At 45.0% G+C, this 13,628-nt stretch overlaps 2 protein-coding genes across 2 annotated transcripts in view; one reads left to right on the top strand and one right to left on the bottom strand.

Moving 5' to 3' along the window:
• Positions 1–2,121: 2,121 nt before the first annotated feature.
• Positions 2,122–4,780, bottom strand: Rpl15 (ribosomal protein L15). Its single transcript, XM_004634186.3, has 4 exons — positions 4,686–4,780; positions 3,836–4,017; positions 3,433–3,569; positions 2,122–2,638 (listed from the first exon to the last, which is right to left on the bottom strand). The coding sequence occupies exons 2-4, from the start codon at positions 4,005–4,007 to the stop codon at positions 2,333–2,335; spliced, it is 615 nt and encodes a 204-aa protein (XP_004634243.1). The 5' UTR covers positions 4,008–4,017; positions 4,686–4,780; the 3' UTR covers positions 2,122–2,332.
• Positions 4,781–4,914: 134 nt separating this feature from the next.
• Nkiras1 (NFKB inhibitor interacting Ras like 1) overlaps positions 4,915–13,628 on the top strand; it is a 33,855-nt gene continuing 25,141 nt past the window's right edge. Inside the window, exon 1 of the mRNA XM_004634185.2 lies at positions 4,915–5,077. The gene's annotated coding sequence lies outside the window, so the exon portion shown is untranslated. The remainder of the gene's footprint in view (positions 5,078–13,628) is intronic.

Genomic DNA, 13,628 nt, shown 5'->3' with positions numbered 1-13,628 from the left:
TTTTTTTTTTTTTTGTGGTGCCAGGGATCAAACTCAGGCCCTTGCACTTGCCAGGCAAGCACTTATTCCACTGAGCTACCTCCCCGGCCCCAACCCATGTTTAATGTTTGCCTCCTCATTGGTGAAAAAGATTAATATTAGCACTTGCATTTAGGGTTGTGAGAAATCAAGTGATCTATTTCTAAAAATTTGAAGTTTTACTATCAGAATTTCATGCTAAAATAAGAAACCTGAAAGCAAAAGGAAAATCTTGTGGGGTGGTCAGGGAGTATCTTAATACTTGAGGTAGCGTTCTCATTATAAACATTGTTGTTGTGGTTGATACATTGTGTCAACTTGAGAAGGGTGTAAGCTTAAGCGGTTCAACAGGGATCACCATCCTCACTTTCTAAACTTTTAGCATCTGTGCAGGACAGAGATGGCTTGGGTGCTATCCCTGCTCTAAGAGCCCTAAGACTGAAGGAAGAGGCTCGTTTTTTTTCCTTTATTCTTGCTTTTGCTGTCTTCTGCCACCATTAGCTATTGTCCCTATACCACACCACCCTGCCTTAGAAGCAGCTGATTAAATCTCCACAAGCTGAGCTAAGTAAACCTTTCCTTCCTTAACTTTGGGTGTTGGGTATTTTATTTCAGCAAGAGAAAAGTAACACAGACATGTCATCATGCAAATGAGCAACGGTGGGGTGGGGGCGAGACCCAGTGAGGGAGGTCAGTTATGGGAGTAAAGACCCTAGGTGCCCTGTGGAAGTAAACTGCAGCACAGCACAGGACAGGAAGGGACACTAACTTGACCCTGCCAGGAACCCAAGGACACTTCTGTGCTACATGCCATTTGACAGAGCCTTGCTAAATTGCCCAGGAGGGACCTTCAATTTGCAATCCTTCCTAAGGGCTCACATTTAGTCTGGGATGCACCACTGAATCCAGCTAAGGAATTTTTTTGAATACAGGGTCCCTGTGTGGTCAGGCCAGCCTTTGCCCCAATTCTCGTCTCAGCCTCTCAAATGGTGGAATACAGCCAGCGCCACCCAGGACAGCAATGTTGCTATTTCTATCATTGTTTTCTGCAGGTTATTTGGTTACCTTTGCAACAACTAGCACTATAAAAATGACAAGATTAACGGAAGGCCCACTTGTTTCAACTTAGTATTTATTCCTTTACTCAAACCTCTACAGTCAAAAAATGGGCCCTTTGCTCATTTTGATAAAAGCTCAGGCCCTGAAGGTTTTATCTGTTAACAAATGCTTTCTGAACATCAACTGACCTTTTTGAAGCCCCGAAAGAAAAATAAGTACTGGGAAAGTACCAATTATATTTGCAGCCAGATCTTTCTTCTTTGTGTATTTGGTACAGGGTTTCACTACACAGCTCTGACTCGGTAGTGATCCTCCTGTTTTCAGGCTCCTCAGTGCTGGGATTAGTGCGCCACCACGCCATCTTGGTGGCCAGCCTGTGCTTGCCTACGCAGGTGCTTAGACAGTTATCTCACTGCCCAACCCTTTACTTTTTAAGTCAGCAAACCCAGAATTTGGCACAGCAGTCCGAACCAGGATGAGAACATTAGAAGATTAAAACCATGAACTTACAGTGACATCAACTGACCTCAGGGCCAATACTTTCCCCCTACATAGCTATAGGGTTCAAAGTATCCTCAGGTATTGACTGAATGGCCACTTTATGAGTTTCCCACACTAGCATTTATTACATTTACAAACATTAAATTTACCCAATATTCATTCAATATCCATGAACTTTAAGTCTAAAACATCACTGCTGACTACTGTGCATCAAACACAATTTCATGGAGTCAAATCAGGAGTTTGGCCACTTTCAGAAGAATCAGTTGTACAAGTGGGAATTCTGAATTTGAGAAAAGCTCTAACCTGTTCTATGTATAATCCTAACACAAGGTTATCTGATTTTAAGTTTGTATTTGCTAAACTTCAAAAAACCTAGCTACTTCAAACCAGCAAGAGTATTGAAGTACCCCAATAAAGCTGCAGGTTTCATTACATGGACCACACAGATTTACAGGGCTAGTTTTAGCATTTCTCTTTTAAAGAATTTATTTTACACCTATTATACCACACAGCATGTTTCAAACACTGACATATAACCCCCTAATAAGATAAAGCAAAGACAAGAAAGCTTATCTTATTAGAAGCAAAGATACACCATTACTTATAGTCTTCAAACATTATTGCACTTTTAACTTCCATTTGACAAAACATTCATAAATCAGTAGACTACTTAACAAATAACACCTTTAAGCACATGAACTGTCCTAAATTGTTTATTGGGTTATCAATTTTACAAACATCACTTATATAATTAGCGGTAACGGTGGAGCTGGAGAGTATTGCGCCTTCTCCAAGCTGCACGGCGAGAACCACCAATAGTGTGGTGGAACTTGTGGCCCTTTCCAAGGCCACGACTCTTGCGGCCTGCAGATGTCAGCCCACGCATCTCCCTGTGCTTGTGGACTGGCTTGGTGATCCATTGGGTGTCAGGATTTCTTCTAATGGCTTTGTGGAATGGATCAATAAGGATAACCTCAAAGAATTTGTATGTGGAATCTTCACCAACCCAGTAAGAATTCAGAACTCTTAGAGCCCCACAGTGGCGTCCAGCTCGCTCCTAAAACAGGAAAAAAGCCCAAAGTCAGCCTCAAGCATAGTTTACAGTAGCAAATTAGAATCTTAACCCCGGGTCATCACTGAGACCTAGGCTTTTCTCTTAACTCATGCAATTATGCAAGGAACTTCCTCCCCCCACCTCCAGGGACTGAGTTCATGGACACCTGTGTGCATGCTGGAAATCACTGCACCACCTCACTACACCTGCCACTTATCTTCTAATGCAATGGACGTCAGCACAATTTTCAAGTTCTAGTATGTATTTAAAATTCTGCAGGCCAGATGCATCTGGTCTGTTTCACACACTGCCTCATTTTTTTTTTTTTTTTTTTTGCGGAACCAGGGATTGAACTCAGGCCCTTGCACTTGCCAGGGAAGGGGCTTATTCCACAGGGCCATCTCCCCGGGTCCCTCTTTGAAAAACAAACTTTCACTTTGGGGAGTTAGGCTTTGGTTTGCTAACTAACCCATATGAGAGAGCACAGCTTTAGGAATCCAGAGGATAATCTGTAACCGACCACTTAAGATTAATAACATAAGCAAATGCAGAGAATCTAGAAGTGTGCTGATATGTTACTGCCCTTCAAAGCTTGAGTTTCACAAATTCACTAATCATAAAATACTCAGTACATATATCAGTAACAAAGACTTAACGGTTTTTGACAGCAACTATCTTTTACTAAGATTATACTTAAACCCGTATTATAGATTGCAAAGTCACCAGAGAAAAGTTGCTTAATCCTTTAAACTTATTACCCCCAGTAAGTAATCAAAACAACTACTACTCGAAATTACCTCGGCAACAGACTGAAGGCTTCGCGCGAACTTCAGCTGGTTAACGCCATGATGGACAGGCTTGCCGTAAGTTGCTCCCTTAGGAACTGGACGTTTGCGGCCACCGCGGCGCACACGAATCCTGTATATGACATACCCTATGCACACAATAACACACTGTGAGACTTGCTTTCGAAAAATCCAGGGCTTACAAAGGGAGGTAGACCACTCTGCACACTTGTAATCTACACACTTGCCACTCCAGAGGACAGAACACACCCCCAGTAGTTTCAGCGCATGCACTGCTGTTAGCACTGTCCCGCCAAAGCATGGTGGGGAGGAAGCATGCACAGGCACTGGTTTCTATCATTTCTTGACAAATATACAGTAACTGAACTCGAAATTCCACGCAGACATCACGCACCTTGCTTGGCCTTGTATCCCAGTCTGCGAGCTTTGTCTGGCCGGGTGGGGCGAGGGGCTCTGTGGAGCGCCGAGAGCTGGCGGTACTGCCAGCAGCGGGCCCGCAGCAGAAAGCGCATCACGTCGGACTGCTTTTTCCTCCATAGCTCCTGGATGTACTTGTACGCACCCATCTTGGCTTACCTTTGAGACAAAGCCGCGCGTGAGAAACCAGCCCCGGCTCGAAGTACAAAGGACTACTCGTCCGTCCATCTTAGCGCCTGCCTACCCGAGAAAGACGCCGGGGACGAAAATGGCTCTGCGGAGCTAGTGCAGGGGTCGGGGCTCCAACCCCCACCTCCACCTCCGCGCCCGCCAACAGCCACCCAGCACCGAGAGGCGCTAGGCTTGTTTGCGGCCAGAAGGAGCAGAGCTAGATCTGAGCTCTAGGGACAGTGGCTACGGCCGGCGGCTCGTCCCCAAGGGCCCAGCTCGCAAAGCGATGTCGCCGCGCCATAGCAAAGAATGGTTTTCCTGTCACCAACGAGGGTGCCCGCCCTAGGAAAACTGACCTACCCCACCCAACGAGCCAGCCTCGCTTTTGGCTGCCCGAGGCCTAGCCTCCCATCCTTTCGCCCCGCGCCTCTTTCACGCTCTGCGGCCCAGCTAGAATCGGAGCCGCCATCACGTCTTCCCTCCAGCCCGCCCCCGGGGACGCCTCTTCACATCCGCGCGGCTCCGAATCTCGACTGTACGCTGGCCGCACAGGAGGCAGGAGGAGCTCCGAAGACGCAAGGTCTTAAAGTTCGGATGGCTGACACAGAGAGCGATTACCGGCGGATGGAAGAACGAAGATCTGAGACACAGCCTACCTGATGGCTGCCGCCAGACGAAAAGGAAGAAGCCTTTCTCCCACAATCCCTTTTGGGCTCCTCCCCCACTCCTGCGAGCTGTTTTCCGGTGGAACGCGGCAACCGCCCAGCGCCTCATGGGATATGTAGTTCCGACCTCCAGTCCGGTGGGCGGAGTTTGACCGGGATTGGTCGAAGTCCTTTATTTCCCTCCCCCTACTCTTCTGGCTCCGCCCCCTGAGAGGCGGGGCGACCAGTAGGTGAGAGGAGCGCAGTCCACGGTGAGCTAGCGGCCTTCTCCAGCTGACTGGAGCTAGCAGGCTGGGGCGGGACTCTGAACGCGGTGGCTGCGGACCGCGGGGGAGCGGCGCTGGGTGCGCGCGGGCATCTGCGGGCTCGGCTGGAGCGCACAGGTTCGTCCCCTCCTCACGTGGAAGTCGCCGCGGGGGCCCCTGCGGCGCTGGCCGCCCCCCGCCTCAGGACTGTCCTGAGCCGCGCGAGGCTTTCGGCGCGCGTGGGCGCCGCTCGCGCGCCTCCAGCGAGCCCGCTCCGGGGGGTGGGCGCCGGCGGATCTCCCTGGCCCTGCCGCCCTGCGTGTGCGTGCCACCCCAGATTTGCTAACCTCGGACCGTCTTTTGTTTGTTTTTGTTGTTTTGAAAAGCAGAAGTATTTTATTTGCCAGGACCTTGTTAGGCAAGTGCTTTGGGAAGAATTGCTGGCGTTTTGCGTTGCGTTCGTTACAGAGGAACAGTTCCGGGGCTTTTTCTCTTTCTTTTTCTTTTTTTTCTTTTTTTTGTATTTCCAGAATATGTTTAATACAATTGTGTGGTTTTGATTCCTGTCCTAATTCTATTTTCATATGTGCCCAAAGAGAATCGTATTTACCTTGTAAATCAATTAGTGGGTTTGTCCTTCCTTCATATTTTCCTTAAAAAGAGACATACCACGGCATGGCCATCCTAACAGTTCCCCAGACCCCCGGCTTATTCACCCGCCGGACAAGTATCCGACGGGGTAACTTGCCGGTGCGTGCCAGGCGCCGGCCTCGTTGGGGATGCTGCAGCGAGCGCAGGTGTCGTGTCTGTGGTACAGCTCTGGGCAGGCGTGCAGCGGAGTGGGGGGCGGGGTGCTGGGAAGTGACCGCGGCGAGCACAGCCCTGGCACTGCGGCTGTGCCCTGCTCCTCCTGGAGGGGCCGCCCGCGGTGCGGGATGCGCTCTGGGGGTTTTGCCAGGAACCAGTTCACGGCCTCACCTGTTTCTCCTCCAGCACACCTGGTGGCCAGGTCGCAAGTGTTCATGGCAGGTCCAGCGTGCGTTTCCCCAGTGGTACCGTTTGGAAAAGACCTCCAGGCTGAGCCTGGGCTAGAGTGCGTTTTAGCCGGTTTGGGTCCTCTGGCCAACCCCAGCACCAAACAACCAGTGAGCCTCTGAGATTTGATCTAGAGCCGGCCCAGGTGGCACACATCTGTAATCCAAATTGAGAGACTAAAGCATTGCAAGTTTGAGACCCACCTGGGCTTACAAGGTGAGCTCAAGGCCAGCCCAAACTGCAGGCCACACTGTTTTTGTTTTTTTTTTGTGGCAGGCACAACCCACCCTGGACAGGGGGCTGGTGCAGCATGTAGTGGTGGTGGTGGTGGGTATCAAACAGAGGTCCCTGTGCTGCCTAAACTTGCCTAAGCAGGGGGCTGGTGAGATGGCTCAGTGGTCTAAAGCACCTACTTAGAACAAGCTTAGCAAAGCTCAGGGACTGCGGTTCAATCCCCCAACACCACATGCCAGCCAGCCCCGCCCCCTGGTGGGCTGAGCTGGCCACACACACACACAAATAAATAAAAATTTAAAAAAATTTTATATAAACTTGCCTAAGCAGTTTAATCTTGCCTAATCTCGCCAGCCCATGGTGTTTTTTGTTTTGTTTGTTTGTTTGAAGGGTGATGAGTGGATTTAGGCAAAAGGAAAAGTAACCAGGCTAAAGTATGCTAGGACTCAAAAGGAACCACTGTATCAACTCTGTGGGAAGCAGGACCGGTTGTGAGGTGAAGGTTTTTATATGGAGTTTAGAATTCAAACTGCCTAAGACAGGCAATCAGTGGAAGATTTTTAAACATACGGCTTACATTTTAAAAGGGTAACCTGGGTTGCTGCTTTGAGGCTAAAAAAAAAAAAAGAGAGAGAGAGAAAAGGTGGAGATGGGGAGTAGGTTAAAATGGAGGTGTCTCTGGGACTGTGTTCCTTCTGAACATCCCAGGGACATTTGTTGGCTCCTGCCGGGGTTCCCATACTTCCCAACCACTTCCTTCACAGTCTGAACACAAAGACAGTAGTGACCATGTTGCCCAGTCCACCCCATGACCCTAGGGTAGTGTACACATGCTACATGCCAGCTGGGGAAATAGCTCAGCGCACAGTGCCTGCCTGGCCAGCACTTGATCCTGAGTTTGAGTCCCATCTCCTGTCCCTCCTGTTACACATGCCAAATTTCTTTCTTTCTTTCTTTTCTTTTTTTTTTTTTAAAGGAACTGGGGATTGAACTCAGGCCCTTATGCTTGCCAGGCAAGTACTTATTCTACTGAGCCATCTCCTGGGCCCCCATGAGCCATCTCCCTGGCCCCCCAAATTTCTTTATGATGGAAATAAATTACTAATAGATTTTGAGGATTAGGAAAGGGACATCTTTGGAAGACCAAACCAGATGAGAGAAGATGGTGCCCTAGGTCACTTAAGTAGTGAGGAAGATGGGAATCAGTGCTACCCTGAATGTATCTCAGAGGTACAGAATAGGACTTACTGAGGGATCAGGATGTGGGGGTTTCAGAGAATGAATTTAGGGTGACTATTTGGATGGATTACATGGAAAAATGATGTGGGAAATATGAATAATCACTGTTAATGTATCAGTTGGTTTTGCAGTTTTGTTTTTCAACTTGCAGTTTCTCTGCAGCTTAGCAGGATTTCTATTTGTATTTCCATTTGATTTTGAGATTCCTGAAAACAAGGGTCATTTCTGGCTTTGCCCTTTAGTTTTTCCTTAATGTTTAGAGTTGTGGTAGGCCCTCACTATTAAATAAAAGAATGGTAAGCTGAAATGTGTTTATTATGTGTTACTGTTTGAAGCACCTGCAAAACCCTTTGAATGTGTTTATGAATATAAAAAATTTACATGTGAATGAGTGAAAGTATTACCTGCCATAATGTTTATGTAAGTAAATACGCAGTGCAGAAATTTTACTCACCTGATGCTGTACTTCCAGAGATTTATAACATCTCTCCTGTGAGGTTAACAGTGTTTCAATATTATTATGTTTTTGTTTTTGAGGCAGGGTTTTGCTATGCAGTTCAGGCTGACCTTGAGCTCACTTTGTAGCCCAACCTGGTCTTGAATCTTAGGGATCCTTCTGCCTCAGCCTCCCGAGTGCTGGCATTACAGGCATGCACCACCACACCCAGCTCTGATGCTAACATGTATTTGCTGTTTTTTTGGAACTGGGAGTCAATCTCGGGACTTTCAGCTTGCTAGGCAGGTACCATACTGCTGAGCTATATCCCCTGCCCCCCAGCTCCGATGACTTCAGAAAAATGTTGATAAAGTGTAGCATTTTCTGTGGGACTGGATCAATGAATATGTTTATTTTCTAGCAATATTATTGATTATCCTATGTAGCAAAGCAGTTTCAGATAGAATTAGATTTTGTCTATTATTTCTGTTTATATTAGATGAAGTTTAATAGGTCACAAATTAAATTTTATTGTCTAGCAATCTCTTACTTAGAACTGTGACAGGAAATTATAAGTACTGCATTGTATGTTAACCTCAGTGTTGATACATATTCTGGATAAGTAGTTTATCCTCTCTTGACATGGGAGGGTTTTTTTTGTTGGTGTTGTTTTGGTTTTGGTTTTTTGAGATTGAGACTCACTAGGTGATCCAGACTAGCCTGGAACTCACAATTATCCTCCTGTCTCAGCCTGCAGAGTGGTGGCATTACCGATGTCAGTACCACCTCTCCAGCTGGCATGACAGTCATGAAAAGACCCTAAAGGTCATCCATTGAATCTGTGGCATTCTAAATTCTTGAAACTAGATTTAAGAGGCTTGAACATGCCTGGGATCTCTTCAGGTGATTCATTGCTTTTCCAGGGTACTGCAGGTGACCTTTTGGTACATTTGTTATATTTGTTATGTTGTAATGTTTACATTATTTATAATTATAATAATTTCAGTTTAGTACTATATTATGAAATATGCTTATAGAACTAGGCTTTTGGTACTGGGAACTGAAATCCAGACCTTTGCGCTGAACTACATCATTAGCCCTTTTTGCTGAGGTTTTATTTTTAAGGGGAGGTTTATTTTTTGTTTTTGGTGCTGAGGACCGAACCCAGTGCTTCCAGCTTGCTAGGCAAGCGTTCTACCACTGAGCCAAATCCCCAGCCCCCCAGCCCTTTTTGAATGTTTTTATTTTGAGACAAGGTTTCTACATTGTCCATGCTGAACTTGAACTCGTCTTCCTGACTCAAGTCTCCCAGAGCATTGAATTACAACTGTGTGCCACTATGCTCAGCTACTAGTTTTTATTTGTAAATCTGGGTGTATTTAAGCATAAGAAGCACTTATATTTTTATGTGAATTCTTGTCATGGGAATTATATAGGGAGAACACAGTATTTGTGTCTGTGTGTGTGTGTGTTTTGATGTTATTTATTTAGACTGAATTATCTTGGGTTGGCCAGATAGCTCAGCAGACTAAAGTGCCTGTTTAGGCTGAGCACAGTGGTGGGGGTGGGGGGCTCGATCTCCAGCCTGCTGTGCCAGCCCCATCCCAGGGTACACTGAAAAGGCAATTGAGACTGGGCATGGTGGCAGTTTAGACTGGGCATGGTGGTGCATACCTGTAATCCAAGCTCTTGGGAGGCTGAAAAGAGGAGAATCACTATGAGTCTGATCTACATAGTGAGACCCTGTAGACTGTACTAAATACATTTTTTTAAAAGAAATGAATTCTCTTTACTTCCATGTAGAGTAATTTACATATTTTGAGTTGAAAACCCCCACATAGCCGCACTCACTTGAAGAGTAAATTTTTCCTGGGAAAATTATGTCCTGTAAATAGTTTAGAGGTGTCACCAGGTATGGTGGCATGTTCCTATAGTCCCAGCTGCTTGGAAGGCTGAGGCAGGAGGATCATTTTAAGTCTAAGAGTTGTATATCAGCCTGGGCAGCAAAAGGAGAGCATCTTAAAAAAGTTTAGAATGATCATTGCCTTTCTTTCTGCTGGCCTTTGAAATGCTAATAATAATGGAACAGTACAGATTTTTAGACCATAGTTTTCTTTCTTTCTTTTTTTTTTTTTTTTTTTTTTGCTGAAAGCTTTCACTATTTATTTATTTATGGAACTGGGGTTTGAACTCAGGCCCTTGTGATTGCCAGGCAAGCACTTATTCTACTGAGCCATCTCCTCAGCCCTTAGACATAGTTTTTTATGCTATACGTTATGCCATAACACTTTAAAAATAAAAAATAGTTTTAAGGAATTCATACTTTTTAATTGATGTTAGCAGGTCGCTAGTCAAATATTTATTGAGGTTTCTTATCCTGTTCCTTCTTTCTTTCCTAAATAAAAATGTAAATTTCTTAGCCAGTGTGTTTTGTTTTGGTGGATGTGATTTGTTTTGAGTTGGAGTCTCACTGTGTTGCTCAGGCTGGCTGTGAACTCTTGGGCTCAAGTGATCCTCCAATCTCAGTCTCCCTAGTAGCTGAGGCTCAGCTGTGCACAATCATGCCTGGTTATTAGATGGTGTTTCGAGCTACCTGTACTCAGTTGCCTTTATTGTTTACCCTTGGCGAAATCTTCTGCTAGTATTGACGTGAACTCCTCAGTTTATTTGTATATACCTGGCCAGGGAGATAGCTCAGCAGTCTAATCACCTTCCTGGCAAACTCAAGGACCCCAGGTCGATCCCTGGTACATGTGATGCCAGCCATGTACCGAGCCAGCCACTGAAACTGGATGTGGTTGCACACACCTGTAATGCCAGTGCAGGGGAGGCTGAGATGGGGATCACTATGAACCCGAGCTATGTAGTGAGACCCTGTACCAAATAAATAAATAAATAAATAAGTGATTTTTTAAAAATTGTATATACTTACACACAAATACAAGATAATAATATTCTTTTTATGTATTTATTACAGGGTCTACAGGGTCTCACTACACAGATCTGACTTGTAGTGATCCTCCTGTTTTCAGCCTCCCAAGCCCAGGGATTACAGGCACGCGCCATCACACCCTATCTTAATCGCATCTCAGTGTGCCCCAGGGGCAGGGCCGGCAGGGCAGGCCAGGGATTGAACCCTGCGTTTGCCTAAACAGGCATTTTAATCCACTGAACTATCTGGAGTAATACATTCTTGACAAATTTTATCTGCTAATCCTAGCATCAATAAACCATCAGAGTACAACAAAGTGTACCTTTAACAGATACTTATTTTATTTTATTTTTTATGTATTTGGTACAGGGTCTCACAACACAGCTTAGACTTGTAGTGATCCCCCTATTCTCAGCCTCCCCAGGGCTGGAATTACAGGAGTGTGCCACCAAGCATGCCCAGGGGTGGGGCTTGTGTGGCATGTGGTGCTGGGGATTGAACCCCGGTCTCTGCACTTGCCTAAGCAGGCACTTAGTCTGTTGAGCTATCTTGCTGGCCCCAGATATTTATTTTAAGATGACTACCCAAGAGTCCTTGGAATATAGCATTTGATTTTTAATGTCTTGGCATTCTGTAGGCTCTGGTATTTCCACAGTTTGCTATTGTCCCTTGCACTTACACTTGCCTCCTTTTACAGAGGGCTTACTGCTATGAGTCACTGGGGTTTGTTGTTTGTTTTTTCTCTTTTTGGTAGCTGCTGCTTTCTTTTAGCTACAATGTAAGTATACCCTTTCAAGGAACTTGAGTTTTTAGAAGATTGGTATAATGTGATAAAAGGGCATTTATTTATACCCATTTGAACAGGAAGGAGAGAAGAAGAGTAAAGACTGGTATTTAGAAATTCTGTGGGAATGGACATTTTCAGAGAAAGAGAAATAACAAACATTTTAGAGTTCAACAGCACCTTTTTCTGATAGAATTGTCTTCACTGCCATTATTTTTCCCATCTGCTAGTAGATTGATTTCTCCTTCCAACTCTTCTTAGATGCCAGGGTGGTAGCTTCCTTTTAATTTATTTTTCAGATGGGATCTTGCTTTGTAGGGTAGGCTGGCCTATACTACAAATTTACTATGTAGCCCCACTGGCCTTGAGCTCACAGTAACCTTTCAGCCTCAGCTTCCTGAGTGCGGAGTTTACAGGCCTGCACCACCACAGCTATTATTAAAAACCACTGAAAGAAAGACTCATTGGTATCATAATTGAACAAGAACTCACAACATGTAGAAGGAGAAAACACTTATTATAAATGAGGTGACATTAATCGTAAATTTAGGTGAAGATTGTGCATGTCAGTAATCCCAGTTACTAAGGGGGCTGAGGCAGGAGGATTGTGAATTTGAGGCCAGCCTGGGCAACTTAGCAAGATGGTGTCTCAAAGTAAAAAATAAGGGCTGTGGGGAGATAGCTCAGAGGCATAAGCCACCTACCTGGCAGGCACAAGGACCAGAGTTCCATCCCCTGCAATGCATGCTGTGCCACCCTAGATATCCTGGCCATGGTGCATGCCTGTAATCCCAACACTCAGGAGGTTGAGAAGACAGAAAGATCTCTGCAAGTTTGAGACCAGCCTGGAAACTACAGAAGTGAGCACAAGACCAGCCCAAACTGCATAGTGAGACTCTGTCTCAAATAAATAAATAAATAAATAAATAAATAAATAAATGTCTAGGGATATAGCTCAATATGGGGCTGCGAGTTTGATACACAGTATTGCTAGGAAATAAGAGCAAGGTGCATGACCTGCACCATAATCCCAGCACTCCAAGGCTGAGGTAGGAGGATCTCTGATTTTAAGGCCATCCTGAACTACACAGTGAGTTCAAAAAAGCAAAAAAACCCCAAAAAGACAACGAAAATGAACATACACACACACACACACACACACACACACACAACCAAACACAAAATCATAAATTCAGAGATACCTGCATTTGTAGACACTCTTTAAAATAGGCTGTGGAGAAGCTAGGCATGGTGGTACATGCCTGTAATCCTAGCACTTGGAAGGCTGAGGCAGGAGGATTGTTGTGAGTTTCAGGTCAGAGTGGGGTACAAAGTGAGCTCAAGACTAGCTGTAGGAATAGACATAGATCACATGACATGAATAATCAGTGTTGCATAAAGTTCTGCCCTTACTGATAAAGGCAAATCATTTTTCTGTTGTAGTTCTAATGTTGAAAGTAGAAAAGGAAGTCACTTAAGAAAGCTAATGCTCAAGGAAGGAAGTGCTATTCTTGAGATCTAGACTATTTCCTGAGTTTGCTACCCAAGAAATAATGCTTGCATCACAGAGAAATGGTTATTTGCCTTGCAGGTGACATGCAGTGTTGTACTCTAAAAATGTTACTGTGCTACCAAAATATTAGCATTAACTTGTTCCATCACTTGATCAGTTGTGGGTGACTTGGGTCATAAAAAATTACAGACTTTGAGAAAACAAAGTGGCTTAAGGAAACTTCATGTGTTCATTTGTTTCAGAGTTGGTAAAACTAATACTTCTGGAAAATACACATGTATGCAAAGATACCTAATGTTCTGGTGCCAGTAGGACATGTTCTGTATTGGGTTTTTAGTTGTCACAGTCCAGTGAACACAGAAATATTCAGCATTTGCTTTGCTATAGTTGTTTCTGACTACAAGGAGTTGTGTAATCCTTTTTAGCCAGGGTTATGGCATGTCTATTTGTAGGTAAGAGAATTGGTGAGAAGCAGCTGGTGGGAGACAGCAGAAAGCAGTGGACAAATTTGAATTT

This window comes from Octodon degus, unplaced genomic scaffold (genome assembly GCF_000260255.1).
Source record: "Octodon degus isolate 3935 unplaced genomic scaffold, OctDeg1.0 scaffold00059, whole genome shotgun sequence".
Lineage (NCBI taxonomy): Eukaryota > Metazoa > Chordata > Mammalia > Rodentia > Octodontidae > Octodon > Octodon degus.
This window is presented reverse-complemented; position numbering and strand designations above follow the sequence as displayed.